We start from the raw sequence: 19,583 nt of genomic DNA on the forward strand, positions 1-19,583 counted from the left end.
GGGGACTCACATCAACTCACTCGAGCTGGAGGCAGTGTATCAGGCCTTGGTATATTTCCAACCATTAATACGGGTGAAGCATGTCTTGGCCCGGACCAACAATTAAACTGTGATCCAAAAAAAGCGTTGAATAAGGTTAGCTGGACTTGTAGAATTTCTTGAAGACGTTACCACCCACCCGAAACTTGCTTGACCAGAAACTGGGGTCACCAATTTCCATAATGGCTGGTACTTACCTGTCCTTGACTGGGGGGAACTGTGTGCCTAGGCTACTTACCCTATGACTAGAGCTCTAATGAGGCTATTGTCAGTGGGAGCCTGAAGGCTCAAGGTGTGAATGGTGTTGAAACTTCTTGGGGACAGAAGTCGAGACTGAATTATAAATAGATGGTAAATTAAATCTCAGTCCACCTCCTCTGTTTAGAGAAGGTTTTTCCACTTTGACATAGATGGCTTCCTTTACTCCTCTCTCAAACCACCTGTACTCCTGTCCTGAGAGAGGAGTATAGGAAGCCATCTATGTCCCACTGACAATAGCCTAGTTTTTCTTCTTGCTATGTCTTCAGAGCGGAACTCTGAGTTGCATGCCCTGTCAGTGCATCTGTCTTGTTTGAGGTTGGGGGAGGAAGGCTCTGCTGTTTCACTCCTTCCAAATCCAGCCTTCTTGCCAAAGGTTCTCCCTCGGTCCTTCATGGTGCGGCCCTTGGTTTTGGAACCCTCCACCCCATGACTCGGTAGCTCGGTTGCACTTGCTCTGCCCAGTCCGGTCCTGTCCAGTCCAGTCCATGCCCTGTCCCATTGGGTCGTCCAGACCATTGCCCTGGCCTATGAGGTCACTGGAGCTTTTTTTTTGCCTCACTGCGCCTCCCGCCTGACCTTATTTGGTATACAGTTGACCCATACGGTGGCGTGTTGACCTGATATGAAATAGAACGGATGGTTACAGAAGGTAACCGTGGTTCTGTGAATGAAGGTCAACATGCCATCTTGTGTTGTCAGTCGGTATGCTGGTTTGGCCTTTTGGCAAGAGACTGAGCAGGTGATCATGCAGGTGTATAAGCAAGCACTGATTGTGCCCATGGCCGGATGTTAATTTGCTATATGTCTCCTGAAACAGCTCACTCTCGGAGAGAGAGACCCATACGGTGGCTTGTTGACCTTCATTCATAGAACCATGGTTACCTTCTGTAACCATCTGATATGCCTTTATTCATCCCACAGTGGGGAAATTCTCATTATTACCAGCAGCAGACATTCAACATTCAACATCACAAACAGTGCACACGGTGCACATATGAGTGGACTAAAAATAGATTAAAAAATATCAGAAAATATATTAAAAAAAAGCTATGTTACACCCTATTACAAGGCACTGTTCAAGTAAAGAAGTGGGTATGCTTAAAACTATAAATGTACATATATGTTTTGGTCTTTGGATTTTCCATTCAGAAGAGGATTTTAAAAAACAAAAAAATGAGTGGTTATTTGATTTTCATTTTAAAATTCTAAAATTTGAATTAAAATTCAAAGCATTTTTCGTAGAAGGTCTGGGTTTGAGTCCACCTCGGGCCTTTCTGGGTGGAGTTTGCATGTTCTCCCTGTGTCTGCGAAACTCGTTTATTGGCTTATTGGTGACTCTAAATTGACCCTAGGTGTGCATGTGAGTGCAAATGGTTGTTTGTCTATGTGGTAGCCCTGCAATAGACTGGCAACCTGTCCAGGGTGTACCCTGCCTTCACCTGATGCCAGCTGGGATAGGCTCCAGCAACCCCCTGTGACCCTAGTGAGGATTAAGCGGTATGGAAGATGAGATGAGCTTTTTTCGTTACCAGGGTCAAGAGGGATGACCAAACCTTTAATAACCGATTGATTTTCATTTTCTGTTTCTAAAAACAAAAAAGAAAATGCCCATTTTTTAATTTTGTGTGACCGGAAGTTGCAGTCTTCAGAGTAAGAGTACATATGAGGACTGTGTGTTTCGCCAAAATAGCGCCAAAATATATGACTTGTTACTGTGGTTTCCAACAAGGCTAGCAGGCTACACATTCACACATTCCGTGATTATATGTAGTTATTTTTCATTTTTACCAGAAATATGCGACTTTGTTTTTCTGCAGTCATGTCATCTTCCCTGAGACCGAATTTCTGTTTCGCCAATACACAGCACGGTCCTTATTGTTATACTAGCACTTACTTTGAAAACAGCAATTTCCGGTCGCACAAAATGAAAAGACAGGTGTTTTTTTGTTTTTGTCATCACATGATTTTATGTTTTGTTTTTAGAAACAGAAAATGAAAATCAACCGATTTTTAAAGGTTTGGTCATCTCCCTTGAAGCTGGTAATGAAAAATGCTTTTAATTTTTGAATTTGAATTTCATTAAAACGAAAACCAAATAACCACAATTTTTTTTTCGGTTTTTAATATCCTCTACTGAATGGAAAATCCAATGACAAAACATATACAGACCGTTCACACATCTCCCATTGGCAGGGAGATACGGACAGTGCAAAAAACAACAGGTATATAAATCAGAATCAGAATTACTGTATTGATCCCAAGGGCAGCTCCTACCCAAAGTGTACCAGCGTTAAGAACAAAAAGCAATGTATATGCAAGAGATATTGCACATATGTAGTTGTGGGTCTACTGGGAGCAGACCTGGTTGTAGAATCTGACAGCAGAGGGGAGGAAAGACCTGTGGTACCGCAGTTCACTGAAGACATTTGGGTTTAAGGTCAAAAGATGAGTATGAGACAAGAGTTCAGAATGTCAGCTTTTATTTCCCGGTACTTACATCTAGATGTGTTTAACAACTATATCACATCAGCATTTTTAGGTGAGCAAAAGTAATGGAACATGTGACTGACAGGTGTTTCTTGTTGCCTTTAAGGTTGATTGGGATAAAACAAGATGGCGGCGCGTACGTACGCAGCGGCTCAGGGCTCTCGGCTTCGGTTTGTTTTATTCGTGCTTTTGTGTGTTTTTTCACTGTTGCTCCAGTCACTGGAGGCATTAATTCAGTTCGGCAGGACTGAGTTATTGCATATTGGAAGGTACTGCCAACTTTATACAAATCCCACGCTGGACTTCATTCCACCAGAGATCCAGCGAACCACCACGGCTCTCGTCGTCCCCCCTCTGTGGCCTAGCAGACGGAGGAGACACCGTAAACAAAAGCGGGGCAAGAGGAGCGGCGTGCGTGCTAGGCTACATGCTAACCCGCACCGGCCGGCTCTTCCCAGTCTTCTCCTCGCCAATGTCCGATCACTGGCCAACAAAATGGACGAGATTCGGCTGAGGATCGTCTCGCGGAGGATGGACAGCTGTGTGGCCGTCATCACGGAAACCTGGCTGGACAACAACACACCCGACGCCGCGGTGGAGCTGGCGGGACGCTCTTTGTTCCGAGCAGACCGGACTGCAGCCTCTACTAAATCCAGAGGTGGAGGACTCGCGCTCTACGTACACAACTCCTGGTGTACAGCCACTCACGTCATCGGAACGCACTGCACACCTGATCTGGAATACCTGGCTGTGAAATGCAGGCCATTCAAGACGGTGAGAGAGTTCTGCTCCATCCTGATCATAGCTGTTTACATTCCACCGCGGGCTAACGCTAAGCTAGCGCTAGAGGAGCTGTACTGTCTGATCAGCAGGCAGATGAACTCCAACCCAGAGGCAGCTGTGATTGTGGCTGGAGACTTCAATCATGTGAATCTCAAAGCAGTGCTTCCAAAATTCTACAAGTCCATACACTTTCCAACCAGAGACAATAACACACTGGATCAAGTTTACTGCAACATCTCAGGAGCTTACAAGGCTGCAGCAGCTCCTCACCTGGGCTCATCTGACCACATCTGCGTGCAGCTGATACCAGCATACAAACCTCTGATCCACAGGACAAAACCAACCACCAAAACAGTTCAGGTATGGACTGAGGAGGCTTCTTCAGCACTACAGGACTGTTTTGAACTCACTGACTGGGAAGTGTTCAAAGATGGCTCAGACATGGAGGCCTACACATCATCCGTCCTGGACTATGTGCAGTTCTGCACTGATGCTGTCCTACCCACAAAGTCCATCAAGGTGTTTCCCAACCAGAAACCATGGTGTGACAGCACAGTGCGGTCTCTACTCAAAGCTAGAGACGCAGCCTACAGGTCAGGTGACAGGCTGGCCTATAGCAGGGCCCGGAGGGAGCTGAAGAAGGGCATCCAGCAGGCCAAACACAGATACAAACAGCGCATCGAGGAGCACTTCACCGACAACAACCCGCGTGAAATGTGGAGAGGCATCAGAACCATAACAGACTACAGGAACAGCAACCAGCAGTTCAACCACGACCCCCTTCTGCCTGACACTTTAAACAGTTTCTTTGCACGCTTCGACACACCTGGCAGCAGAGAGACTGTCCAACCTCCACAGCCAGAGGAGCAGCCCCAGCCCCTCGTCCTGCAGCAACACCAGGTCAGCGCCACACTGAGGAGGATCAACATCAGCAAAGCTGCAGGACCAGATAAGGTGTCAGGTCGGGTCCTGAAGCTGTGTGCCCATCAGCTGGCTGGAGTCTTCCTGGACATTTTCAACCTGTCCCTGCAGCTCGCTTCAGTTCCTGTCTGCCTCAAGTCCTCCATCATTGTGCCGGTGCCAAAAAAATCTGCTGTCACCTGCCTCAACGATTACCGTCCTGTTGCTTTAACACCGGTAATCATGAAGTGCTTTGAGAGGATGGTCTTAAGTCACATCAAGGACGTTATCCCTGCTACTCTGGACAGACATCAGTTCGCCTACAGGGAGAACCGATCGACAGAGGACGCAGTCTCATTAGCACTGCACACGGCCCTGACTCACCTGGAGCATCCTAACACCTACGTCAGGATGTTATTTGTGGATTTCAGCTCAGCCTTCAACACTGTGATCCCAGACAAGCTGACGCTGAAACTCCACAACCTTGGACTATCTGCCTCTCTGTGCTCATGGATTAGAGACTTTCTCACCCACAGGCCACAAGTGGTGAGAATTGGGGACCGTACATCATCTACACTGGTCCTGAGCACAGGGACACCGCAGGGATGTGTGCTCAGCCCGGCCCTCTTCACCCTGTTCACACATGACTGCACTGCCGTTCACCCCACAAACATGGTTGTGAAGTTTGCAGATGACACCACCGTAGTGGGTCTCATATCGGACAACGACGAGACTCACTACAGAGAGGAGATCCAGCACCTGACAGGATGGTGTTCAGACAACAACCTTGTCCTGAACACCAGCAAGACCAAGGAGGTCATCGTGGACTTCAGGAGATCCAGGAGGAAGGAACACACCCCTCTCCTCATTCATGGGGAGGAGGTGGAGCGGGTGGACAACATCAAGTTCCTTGGCATCCACATCACATCTGACCTCACTTGGTCCACGCATACATCTCACCTGGTGAAGAAGGCCCAACAAAGGCTCTTCTTCCTCAGGAAGCTGAAAAGGACTGGACTCTCCTCTCAGCTTCTGACAAACTTCTACAGAGTCACAATAGAGAGCATCCTCTGTCTGAGTGCAACAGTGTGGTATGGGAGCTGCACTGTACAGGACAGGAAGGACTTGGCCCGGGTGGTGAAAACCGCACAGGGGATTGTTGGGAGTCCTCTCCCACACCTGGACTCAATATATGACAGCCGGGTCCAAAGGAGGGCTGGCCGTATAGCTGCAGACCCCACCCACCCAGGCCACGAACTGTTTGTGCCTCTTCCCTCCAGGAAGAGGTTCAGGAATATAAAGACCAACACAAACAGACTGAGACACAGCTTCTTCCCCAGAGCTGTGAAATCCATCACCCCATCTCCTCACATACCCCCCCATCCAGAGACTGAGCATTAAACCCCTGCAGATGCCAGATAGACTCTGATACTGCACTGCACCTTGTCTAAACATGCTGCTATACATGCAATATTAATACTGGTCACTTTAAATATCCTTGATTGCACTACTACCTCTCATCTCATCTTATTTTATTCTTAAATTCTATTTTTTATTTTAACTTGTTATTCTATTTTATATTTCCTATTCTATATTTATATTATTTATATATCTCAGGTCTGTACATTTATACCAAGAGCTGCTGAACAGAATTTCGTTGTGCCTTGCATAATGACAATAAAGATTCTTGATTCTTGATTCTTGATTCAAACATTAAATAGCTCTGCATGACTAGTCTACTTTTTGGCCTGGGTTGAAACCTATAAAGTACACATTTCTTGTTAAAGAGGATAAACCAACATGAAAACCAAAGACCTGTCTATGGAAGAAAAGCGAGTCACTTTCAAGCTGAGGAAAAGAAGGAAAATCAATTAGGGCCATTGGACAAACATTGGGTATAGCAAGCACATCAATTTGGAATGTCCTGAATAAGACAGAAACTACTGGTGTACTGAGCGACAGATGTCGAACTGGTCAGCCAAGGAAAACAACAGTAGTTGATGACAGAAATATTGTGAGAGCTGTGAAGAAAACCCCAAAACATCAGTAAATGACATCACCAGCGACCTCCACAGTACAGGGGTGAAGGTATTACAATCCACTGTTTGAAGAAGACTCTGAGAGCAGAAATATAGAGGCCATACCAAAAGATGCAAAGCACTCATCAGTAGAAAGAATCGGAAGGCCAGATTGAAATGTGCAAAGAAGTACAGAGATGAGCCACAAAAGTTTTGGAACACAATCTTATGGACTGATGACACCAAGATTAATCTCTACCAAGGTGATGGAAAGGCAAAAGTGTGGAGAAAGAAAGGAACTGCTTATGATCCAAAGCATACAAGCTCATCTGTGAAGCATGGTGGAGGTAATGTCATGGCTTGGGCATGCATGGCCACTTTTGGAACAGGCTCATTAATATTTATTGATGATGTAACTGATGATGGTAACAGCAGAATGAATTCCGAGGTGTACAGAAACATTTTATAAACAATTTATGGAGAAATGCATCGAAACTAATCGGGAGGAAATTTATCATGCAGCGGGGACAATGACCCAAAGCACACTGCCAACAAAACAAAGGACTTCATCAGGAGAAAAAAGTGGAAGGTTTTGGACTGGCCAAGTCAATCACCTGACCTTAACCAAACTGAGCATGCATTTCACCTCCTGAAGAGGAGACTGAAGGGAGAAACCCCCCAAAACAAACAAGAACTGAAAGAAGCTGCCGTAAAAGCCTGGAATAGAATCACAGATGAAGAATGCAACAGTTTGGTGATGTCAGTGGGTCACAGGCTTGAGGTAGTCATTGCAAGCAAGGGTTATGCCACCAAACATTAAATGTTATTTGCTTTAAGATTAATTGTTCCATTACTTTTGCTCACCTAAAAATGCTGTGGTGTAATACAAATGGTGATATATCCTGAGTTGTTTAACACATCTAGATGTAAATACCAGGAAATAAAAGCTGACATTCTGAACTCTTGTCTCATGCTCATCTTTTAATCTTAAACCCAAAAATCTTCAGTGAACAACAAAAACAAGGGATTTGCTGTTCCAATACTTTTGGAGAGGACTGTACATCCCTTCTCCCGGGAGAAACAACAGCAGGGGCGTAGCCATCATTTTAGAAGTGAGGGGGACAAAGTGTTCAGAGGTCTATTGAGTGATTTACTGTATCATCCTCTCGCATGCAATTGAACCTCTTCTTAACAGCTAAAGAACCACATAACATGTTTTCACTAACAAGGACCATGCCAATGTAGATTCAAGTTTAGATCGGTTTATTGCAAGTGATGGAAATGGTTTGCCAAGATGGTAGCTTATAGGAGAGAAGAAGGGACCAAGGGTTGAAGGTATGGAGGGATGAAGGTAGAGGGGATGAATTATGAGGGGAGAGTGGGGGTGGATTTTACATACATTAAACATACCCTACCAGTCAAAAGTTTGGACACACCTTCTCATTTAATTAAATGAGATGTGTCCAAACTTTCACTGGTAGTGTACATTAGAATCAACAAGAAGGAGTGGGGGCACGGCTGATGTGCTGTGGGGAGAGGAGGTGACATGGCCCTTTGTTTTTTGTTTGTTTATTTATTCATTTTTTGACCTGGCCCTTTGTCAGCTGAGTTATGCTGATGGTCCTAAGAAAGTTGGAAAAGTTTCGCTTTGTTGTCGGTGCGGTGGAATGAGATGTGTTGTTGGGCGAGGGACTGTTTGAGGCGCGCGGCAGTTGGATATTTTGTGTTTCTCGAACGGGTCGGAGAGGAGCATCTGGAGTCGGCGGTGGGTACGGGAGCTGCTTGGTGGTGATGATGGCTGTGAGCGTTGGGTGATACGAATGGCTAAAAGCGGTGTCTGCCTGGCAGGGATAGTGGAGGTTCGTGTGGAAACAACGTGAAAACGGCATCAAGGGAGTGAACAGATGAGGCATGTATATGTGAAACGGAACTGGGATGAGTTCATGGTGTGGACCTAGTTTCCTAGTTTATAAAACGTCATTAAAATTATCAGCACCAAAATTGAGTGAAAGTGACAAGGTTACGGGGTAATAAGCCACATAATTTAATTTAATGCCAAGTGGAAATGATCCAATAAACATATCAACATTAAGATGTAGCTATTTTATCGTCAACTATGACAGCACGGATGTGCAAAATTAATCAGTTAAGAAATTTGGTAAGACCTATGCCCGCCGCCTAATGCAATAAAACAACTCTTAAGAGTACAATTTATCCAAAAAGTTACTCAAGTAAATGTAACTAGTTACTACCACCTCCACCTCAACTAGCTAGTGTATCTAACTTAAGTGACATTATCTGTCTGTCATCTTTTAGCTAAACATGATCTACATTCAACAGCATTACTCAACTTACAAAAATGTCTGGAAAAAAATGTCTAATGTCTTTTGCCTCTTCGATGGTTTGCTGAACATGTTTACAGAAGCAGATCTGAATCAAACCAAAGATCCTCAGATTTAAACCAAAGATTTAAATATTTTTTTAATTTTTGTCTCTGATGACAGCGGTGTTTGTTTTTTCCGCCTTCTACTGTTTGAACGCGCGCTTATCTCCGCCTGCTCATGATGCGTTTAGAGGCGGCTCGGAAAAACGTGTTTCCAAATGTTAAAAATGAATTGAGTGGTTGTACTGGCTGTCCCCTCTGCGGGGGACAGAGGGCACAGATATGGGAAGTGCGGGGGACATGTCCCCCACGTACCACGCGTCCGCTACTCCCATGAACAACAGCATTTTCATCACAGCATTTACCACATCCTATGCTCATTTGACTCCTTTGACTACAGATTTATGGAGATGGTATATGACCCCGAGAGGTTTCAAGGGACAGAAAAACACGAACAAGTCAGGCAAAAAACAACCAGTAACACAATAAGATTTTTTTCCAGGGATCAAACACAATCTACGTTATTTTAGATGACGTCATCTTTCAAGCGTCTCATCATCCGGAGGTGGTACAGATTTTTACCCAATACCGACATCAGTGAAATATATATTTTTTTTTGTATATTTTATTTACATTTTCTTTGACAGACATAAGGAAACAAGCTACATCCAAAATGAGTTTACAGCATCTGACATTGATAAGTGAAATGAAATAATATGAAGAAAGACAGAGGCTAAATGAGGATATGTTATGGCTGAAAAGGAACAAAACTAAATAAAGTAAGACGTATAATGCACCCGCACCCACACAAAAAACAAAAGAAAAAAAAAAGCCCTGAGAGGAAGATCATAACCTTGGCCAGTACAAAAAATCAAAAAATTGCGAAAAAGAAAAAATGACAAACATGCCAGCTGGGATAGGCTCCAGCAATGCCCACAACCGTAGTGCAGGATTAAGCGGAAAATGAGATGAGATGAAAATGACCAACATCACGTAGCAGCCTGATTCACAAATTTGTCCATTACGTCTCATCGAGTAAGGCCTGAAATGGCTGCCATGTTTTCTCAAAGTAATTTAATGCATCGGTTCTGCTAAGGCGAACCTGTTCCATCCTAGAAACAAAAACCATTCCATTTTAAAACAATGAAATTACCCATAAAGATGGCAAATTAACATTGTAATATGAATAATAATGCTAGAGTTACAGAAATGTGCTCTTATTAGTTGGTTTTAATGGCATTATTTTATATATCTGTATATAACTATATTAGATGTAATATAACAGTACTCACCTAATAACACCAGAATTATTTTAATTTTAAATGGTTTAAACCTGTTTTTGGTCAGTGGGAAATGAATTGCTGTGTTTCAATGAGACCAAGCTGAACAAGAACAGCTACAATTTCCCATTCTCCATATTTTTATTCAACTGTAGCAGGTAACCATTATTACAGCAATATTCAAAAATCAATTCAATTAAAATGACTGGTTCTGAAACAAAAAGAAATACATACATCCATACATCCATACATCCACAACACTGATTACAAACTTGGTGAAACCTCACTGGAAATGAAGCTGAGCTGTAACCCCCTTAAGAGAGCACAGAAAAAAATAGCTGTTATTAAAAAATAACAGCTAATAACAGTTTAAGAGGTAGGACCAGGATAAAGGTGAAAGAAGATACATGCCTTTTCCAGTCACACGAGTCCCACCATAGACAACACTGTTGCTTTGGGACAGACAAGCTTGTGAGATGTCAACACAACACACTACAAAGGGGAGCAAAGAAAACACACACCAGACTGACTATACATGGGAACTAAATGAACAACATATTGTTGTTGGGGGAACTATTGCTACTGCTGGATACAAAAGTCATTTTTTTCTGTACATAGTGATAAAATATCCTGTGTTCATCCCATTATCCCATCCCATCATTATTTGTGTGTCATTTGCTACTGAATACGAATTTAGAGAAGATAGACCCAACTGATGACACTGATTTATAAGCACACTGTCAATTCACTGCTGCTGATTGTACTATATTACAGTAAGTTACAGGTAGATTCTATTATTTTTCAGCCCATCTAAGCCAAAAGAGTAACTGTGTGCAACAGATGCATGTACTTACCAGAGAGGGGCATCTGGTCAGACTGTGTTACTGGACTTGTACTGGTACTGGCTCTGCTCAACTGTTGTTGCTCTGATTGCTTGAGGACTGTCCAAGAAGACTGTCTTATTGGCCATATTAAAGGAGAGATAGAATATATTTAAACACAGACATCTCATAGCTCAATCTGGGTATATTAATACCTAACATAATTATATCCTCAGTAGCCAATTGATATATTTTAAACTGTTCCTTTCTCAATATAATACAGTACACCACCACTGTGAAATCAATGATGAACAAGGTGTAGTGTATAGTTATCGCCTTTTTGATAACATCAACAAAAATGTAGAGAAGATATTTTTGAAGTATAATTCAAAGTAGAACTGCTGTATTGGACTGCATTCATTTGAACAGGTGGACCTAATAAGTAGATTTTGACTATGCACATTTTTTAATGTGAAAGTTTATTGTGTACAAATTGAAACACATACTTGTCTTTTTGAGCAGTGACAGACGTTTCCTGGCTTCAACTGGTCTCAGGACAGTAAGAAGGTCACTCTCCTGCAGGTAGCTCAGGTCCTCCAGGTCGTCAACTCCTAAACATTGCAGATGCTCCAGCAAAGGCTCAGGGTCTCTCAGTTTAGGCATTGATTGAAAGACAGAAGTGGACTCTCTGCATCCATGACTAGGAGGACTAGAAGGGACGAAAAATACTGTTTTTACTGTGAGATTTTAATCTTTCAAACTCCAGATTACTCTGAGTCAACAGTGCTATGCTTCAGTGAAATTACTTTTGTCCCACAAAGCTTGTACACATGCAAAGGGTAATAATCTAGTTTCTGCTCAAGCTTCCAACATTTCTTGCTCTGTCTTACTTGTTTCACTTCATACAATGCAAATGCTGCCATATAGGACACATCATGAGATGTAACAATAAATTACAGGTGCTGGTCCTGCATCACGAACACGAGCTCAATCTGTCTGAATTCAAGTGCCTCACCTTGGTTTAAACACAGAAAGAGTACCTTCTCGTACTGATTACCTTTCCACTGCACCTTGGTAGCTGCTCAACATTGGGTACTTTGACTAAGGTTTCTCCTACTGTGGAGCGCACTGCTTCACTGTACAGTTCAGCATGGAAAGGAGTGGAGTTCTTAACCACCAGTTTATGCCATGAAATCAACTCTCACCACTTATCTGCAGAGAGAAAGACAAAACAATGGTGAATGATTAAATTTGCCAAAATCTAAATAAATACTATTGGTTGTGAAATAGTCAACCTAAACTGTGTTAGCAGAACTCCCCTCAATAAACTAGAAGATGATCGTTAGCTTATCCTTTACATATTTTTCAGTATTGTTATGAATTTCATGTTGACCACTGACTAGTGTTGCACCAAAATTAAAATTTGAAAAACCTTGAAAAAGGCAGAGTAGCTCGCTCCTCCTATATTTTTGAGAGGCAAGAGGAAGAGTGCAAGTGGAGGAGTAGGAGCAGTCTGTGTGGAAAGAAGACTTTGACATTTTTGACACGTTACATAAAATCCAGCTTCCTATCCTAGCCAGAAATCATGCCATTTCAAATCAAGCAGTAAAAGTTATGGCCAAAAAATTAGTGAAAATGTAGAAGAGGGTTAATAATCGATTATTGTTCATTGTTGCAGCTCTAAACAAATGTTGTTCCTCTTTCTCTCCGGCTGTATCAGTCAGTTCACAAAAGCAAACTTAATGACTCACTGTTAAGTGATAAGCTAACATTAGTGTAAATAAAATAAAAAGTGGTTGGTCTGGCTCACTGCTCACACTGGCAGACACTACGTGAAGACGCTGCCGCCGCTGGCCATACTTTTGTCATCATAGTTAGCTAACATTTCAATTGATGGCATGCTAACAGATTGGTTTTGTCGATTGAGTAAAGTCTGAGGCATGGTGGTAAATAAAGCTAATACTACTCAGCTTCAATTTGATACTTGCCTTCTGCCTTCGTCCTTCCTCCAGCCTCGACATTAGCTGCTGTTTGCTCCAAGTTTCTGTGACCAAACGGGAACCGCTGCGTGGTGGTTGTTGACCTTGTTAAGCGTAACGTCAAAGACGGATGTTCAGTGTCCCAACAGTCAATGGCATGTCTTCTTTTTCTTTTTCTTCTTCTTCTTCTTCTTCTTCTTCTTCAACCGTTTCTGTCGACCAACCCAAACGGGAACCATGCTTTTCCCAGCACGTACTCCAATGACATGTCGCCTTCACTTTCTTTCTTTCCTTCTTTTTCTTTTGTGTGTTTGTGCAGGGAGACATTGCAGCAGTAAAATGTCTCCTGATTACACGTGTTTTGTTGAGACATGCTGTGAAATAATTCACAGCATTGTTACATTGTGATTTACATTGGATTTTATATATATACAATAGTCTACAGTGTTAAATAGTTATTTTACTATTAATTTCTCAGTAATTTTAATCGATTTTTTAAAACGTTTTTTTTAGAGTTTTAAAGTTGAATTTTACAGGTTATTCCATTAAATAACAGACGGATTTGTAAAATGATACATTTGTGAACATATTTTAACAATAAATATATGTATTTCTAATGGGCTTGTTTGTAAAAGAACAGAAATATCATGTTTTCACATTTACGGTGATTTCATGTATTTTTGTAACAGAAACAATTTGTAAAAATAAACAGTAAAATTCTGTTATATTACATGCATTTTTTTACAGTGTCGATTTTATTCCTGTCAGTGCTCTTGCTGACAGCCAGACAGTAATGAGTTACAATAATCCAGCCTGGAAGACACAAATACATGAAATAGTTTTTCTGCATTACACTGAGAAAGAATGTTCCTAATTTTGATGATATTATGAAGGTGAAAGAAAGCAGCTTTATGTGAGAATTAAAGGACATATCCTTGTCAAATATAACACCAAGGTTTTTCACAGTAGTACTGGAGGCCAAGGTTATGCCATCCAACGAAACCAGGTAATTAGATAATGAATCTCTGACATGTTTAGAGCCAAATACAATGACTTTTATTTTGTCTGAGTTTAAAAGTAGAAAATTACAGGTCATCCAAACCTTCATGTCTTTAAGGCATGCTTGGAGTTTAACCATCTCATTAGTGTACAGGGGGCCAAAATAAAAAAACACAGAGGTATAGAAGCCACAGAGGTGTGAAAGGGCAGGCTAAGCCAAGGAAGTTCATGAGAAGCAAAGGGAAAGACACTACAGAGTTCCGTGATAAAAAGTTCCTGTGTGAAGTGGCATTTCTGTGTGACATCCCTGGCCATCTGAATGAAATACAAACCTGCTGAACCTGCTGCTGCAGGGGCGGGGCCATGTCATCTCTGATATGTATTCTACTGTGAGGGCGTTTAAAACCATGCTGAGTCTATGGGAAACGCAGATGCGAAAAAATAACTTTGACCATTCTTCGTGTTGCAAGACCATGCACGAGCTGGTCTCTAAACAGCCTACTGAGCCCTCACGTCTCTGTGTGATAGGGCAGGTCACCATACTCAGAATTTAACTCCTCCAGAAACGTCTTGAACTGGCGGTGATTTAAACCTTGTGCTCTAATGAAGTTAACTGCTCATGTTATGGTGCTCATTACATGTTCCATTTTCAAAGCTTTGCCGCACAATGACTCCTGGTGTATGGTCCAGTGATAAGATATCAGCTCACCCATGCTGTCTTTCTCTTTTTTTCTCTCCCGAATCCTTGCCACCAAGCCACTTTTATGACCGCACATTCCGGGTGCTCTGTCTGTTGTTAGTTCCACAAGTTTATCCCAAGGCAGCTCCATGTCATTTACACACCCGGATACCTTTCATACAGATCCTTTCCTGTAGTTGTGCCATGCATCGGACATAATCCCAAAAACTCTTCTGTCACGCACAGACTTGAGTCCACTCCACAGATGAAAATTGACAGCTGAGCAATGTCCTATATGTCGGTGCTCTCTTCCACAGCAAGGGAGTATGCGATGAAATCTTTTCCTTTTCCCACAAGCTGTTGTTTAAGATTAGTGGAAAGCTGATTTACACGGTCAGCAACTGTGTTTCTACTCAGACTCACATTTGAAAATAGCTGCCTTTTTTTCACACAACTTCACAAACTTGACTTGACTTTACAAAGTCTCCCTCGGTAAATGGCCGGGCTGATTTTGCGACCTCTTCTGCCACACCTCTTCGCTTTGTGATTTGGCTTTTGTGAACATAGCCTGCTGGGACTTAAGATTTCTTTTTAACTCTTCTACCTTCTGTAGCCTTTGTTCTGTGTTCATATTCTTGTATTTGTCTTTCTGTGCGTCTGCATGTTTCGTTGATGTTTCATAGTGCCTAATTAAGTTATATTCTTTCATAACATATATGCTGTCTCCATCACACAAGACACACAGGCTTTCCTTTTACTTCGGTGAACATGTATTCTGCTTCCCACCTGTCTTGAAACCCCCTGTTTTCAGTGTCTATCTTTCTTTTTGCCATTTTGGGGGAGAGGGAGATGAAAATTGGTGGCGATGTTTAGGCCTCCACTGTGACTGTGCTGCTGCTGCTCATGACTAGTACTGAAGTGAAGAGAAGACACGGGGCTACGCTCGCTTGCAGGCACTCAGTATGCGCCAATGCACTCGCAGTGCATCTTGGGGCTTGTAGTATTATGGTGCTGGGGGCACATAATACTGCGGGCCGGTTTTAATAGTAATTAAATATCATCCCGCGTGCCAGAGAGAACTCATTCACGGGCCGGATCTGGCCCGCGGGACTTGACTTTGACACATGTGTATTAGTCAGTGGCATGAACTCACATTTTTCCCAGTTAATTGTGTACTCAGACAATCTACTAAATGATTTTATATAATTCAGAAGATTGGAAACTGAGACCACTGGGTCTGATAAACTGATCAATAAATCATCAACATACAAATTAACAAGGCTTTCAACATTGCCAAATTTTACACCATGAATACCTGGTTGATCCCTTATTCCTATTGCAAGTGGTTCCAAGGTAATATCGAAAAGAAGGGGAGAAAGAGGGTCTCCCTGCCTCACACCCCGCTGTAATTTGAAGACTTGGGACCTATCTGAATTAGTGAGAATAGAAGATACTGGTTTAAGATCAATTATTTTCACCCATTCAGTGAAATTTTCCCCACATCCAAATTGCTTTAGTGTCTTAAACATGTAAGGTCATTCGATCTGATCAAATGCCTTCTGGGCATCCAGCAATAGCACAGAGGCCTGTATATTTTTCCCACGCAATGAATATATTGTGTTTAAAAGCAGGCGGACATTACTAAATGAAAACCGACCTGGAATAAATCCAGTCTGATTAGGGTGTACTATTGTGAAAATATGCCTACTTAATTTTGTAGCCAAGACTTTAGATATTATTTTCAAATCACAATTTAAGAGGGCAACAGGTCTATAACTTGCAGGGTCCAACGCTTCCCTTCCCCCCTTCAAAAGCAAGCAGACGTTTGCCTCATATGATGAACTAGGTAGCGTCCTATTTTTCACAGGATCACTGACCGTCCTCAGCGTGAGTCAAAGTATTTTGTGCAAAATTATTAATAAAATTCACAGCCAAAGCCATCTGGGCCAGATGCTTTTCCAGAGGGGAAGGCTCAAATAGCATTCAAGAGGTCAGTTTCAGAAATTGGGGCATCTAAGTCATCCCTCGCTGCAATATCTAATTGGGTAACATTTTAATTAGCAAAACAAAAATACAGAAATCTGCTACGGTGGCCTTAACTTTACTAGAATCCAGATCCTTATAGAAGTCCCTGATTTGATTTGATCTCCAGAATGGAATCGTAGCAGGTGTAGACAATCAGGGTCAGAGTGTGAGATAAGGGGACTCGAAATCTCAGCCTGAAACTACCACTGGATACTGGGTACACCCAGCCACCATGTCCTCACTGGGACTCAGGTTGAAAACAGATCAAGTATATTTTCTTTCGAAATCTTCATGGGTAATGGACAAAGGTAAATCCTTCAAATGTCTCCTGGTGCAGGTAAACCAATCATAAAATTCTCTCACGGAAATGCAGTTTAAAAACTGGGATTGGAAAGCTTTGGCTGAGACCTGCCTGCCGTTATGACACAGAGCCAGGTACTACACGTAGTTGTGGGTAAAGCTAAAAGGTGATTCAATTCAATTCAATTCAATTTTATTTATATAGCGCCAATAACAGTAGAAATTGTCTCAAGACGCTTTTCAAAAACCGGCCTGCAACCTCCAGAGCAAGCCTGAGGGCAATGGTGGCAAGGAAAAACTCCCTTTTAACAGGAAGAAACCTTGAGCAGAATCCAGCGAGAGATCTCTTCTTCCTCTGAACGGATTATACCCCCAAGGTTGCAAAGATCTTGAGAGAGTTCTTTGCCTTTACCTATGATGAGATGTTGATAACCTTTTTATAGGCCATCAGTTTAGACTGAACGAGGTGATATTCATATGTATCCCCTATGTTATTTTACATTATTACACAAAACTTAATTTCTGAACTTATTTGTTTATTGACAGCAGGAAAAAATAACATTATTATTTCAAGATTTTCCAAGATTGGATAAGAACAGTGGCTGAGTATTTACAATGTATAATGTTCGACATGTGCAACACAAGTAAGATGTTATCGCTGCTGATCTTGAACGTAATGGGACAAGGCATCTATGATCAAACCGTAGTAGCCACTTGTGTTTTTTCTCACATGAACTGCTTGCTTCAGGTACTTCCACAACATTTCTTGGCTTCATTGTCTTGCCCAGTTTCTCAGAGGCTGCTTTAGTCATTTTGGTGTCCTAGGCAGAATTATGGTTTTAATCTGAATCATAATTTAAAATTTAGATTAACATTAAACATCTTAATTTAAAATTTAGATTTAAAGCATAATTTTATAAAACAAATGTAAAAGAGCATAATCTAAAACAAGCACAAGATGATTATTTTTAGCAGGTCCATTGTGTGAAATGTACAAGCAGCACAGATGGGACACCCTCTTGACCACAGAACATGACCATGCAGCATCCCATGCTGCTGATGATTGATCAGTTAGTAGAATCAAATTTGTATGGATTTTCAAAGTACTTTACAAATACCATCTTGGATTAGGGAGAATGACTACAATGCGTCAGTGGATTTAAGCTGTCTTCTGTCTCCTCATGTAATTCTGCATGAGTCAGACACTATAGTATATGTAGTTGAATATTAACCTTAGTTAATAAGTACCATAATGAACGAATAATGAATAATGAATGAATGAATGAATGAATATTATTCTCAGAGATATCTATCTTCATCTCCTCATCTTCTGTCTTTTTTCCTCTAGAGTGAACTGTCAGATGATGATTTCAAATTAGAGATCACACAGATCCATAAGGTAGGTGCAGGTTCGCTAACATTTCTATAGAACCGAAGACAGTCTATGCTTATTTTATTGCTTGTGTGTGCAGGATTTTACAATGGAGACATTTGCAGGCCCAGTGTTTGCCAGCTTGCGCATTTTTTTAGGAATGACTGAACAGGAGTATCAGCAGTCACTCTGCTCTGAAAACTGTTACCTCCAATTTATCAGCAACTCAAAGAGCAAGGCCGACTTCTTCCTCACGTGAGTCACCACACGGTAAATGTCAAAAAGCATAGCTCAAGCGATAAATATAATGCATCTCTGATCAAGTCCCTCATCTTGACCCCAACAATAACCCTTTGCCATAAACTAAACGTGGTTTTATCCAGGAATCACATTTAGCTTGCACACAACACATGCACAATCACCAAGTGATTAAAGTATTTTGCAGTTTTTATAAGGAATGGGAGTACCTATTTATATTAAATCGGTTATCGTGTTGTTGTTGTTGTTGTTGTTGTTGTTGTTGTGTTATGCCTGTTATTGTTGTTATGTGTCTTTTCTTTCTTTTCTCTCCTTGGACACCTACCTGCCAATGGGACAAGGGATACAAATTAGCCAACTGGCTACAATCCCAGACATATTTACATCGTAAAATAAACAAATAAAACTAGTATGTTTTGATGACTTTCTTGTTATTTGTATAGAGATCAACTCACTCTGTGCTTTTGAACTTCTAGAAATGATAAACGCTTCTTTTTGAAGACTCAGAACAAAAGGGAAATCAAATTTCTCTTGGCCAACCTGAAGATCTACATGGAGCATCTGAGGAAATACCCACATTCATTGCTGGTCAAGTTCTTAGGTATTACACTTACACAGAATGCTTGTGCTATTCTACCAAAATAAATAAGCACAGCTGGCCTAACCTACTGAAATAGTAAAGTGTATTAACATCAATTTCATATTATATCACTGAATTGTTTTGAGGAGATAGTGAAATAATGCCATATTTTCACACTTTTTGACTTTGACTTTGAATTGACTTTTATTGCGTTCTGTGCTTACAATTGCTCTGGCTCTGTCGCAATAAGGCATCCCAAAAAGAAAAATGAGTTGGGACCGAAAAGCAAAAGCAACTACTGTGATGAACAAATTTGCTGCGGTCTAGGCAGATAATCCAAACTCAACTTATCGTTAAAAACAACCAAAGTGCTGCACATAGATATAAGGACAGGTAAAACATGCCAAAAAACAAAAAAA

The 19,583-nt window shown here is 41.6% G+C and overlaps 1 protein-coding gene across 1 annotated transcript in view; it reads left to right on the forward strand.

The window, feature by feature from the left end:
* The window catches only part of pip5kl1 (phosphatidylinositol-4-phosphate 5-kinase-like 1), a 43,238-nt gene that overhangs the window by 12,855 nt on the left and 10,800 nt on the right, over positions 1-19,583 (forward strand). Inside the window, exons 2-4 of the mRNA XM_047570368.1 lie at positions 18,303-18,353; positions 18,427-18,581; positions 19,061-19,185. Of these exons, the coding sequence (XP_047426324.1) occupies positions 18,303-18,353; positions 18,427-18,581; positions 19,061-19,185 (331 nt within the window). The remainder of the gene's footprint in view (positions 1-18,302; positions 18,354-18,426; positions 18,582-19,060; positions 19,186-19,583) is intronic.

The sequence above is a fragment of the Mugil cephalus genome, chromosome 19, assembly GCF_022458985.1.
Source record: "Mugil cephalus isolate CIBA_MC_2020 chromosome 19, CIBA_Mcephalus_1.1, whole genome shotgun sequence".
Lineage (NCBI taxonomy): Eukaryota > Metazoa > Chordata > Actinopteri > Mugiliformes > Mugilidae > Mugil > Mugil cephalus.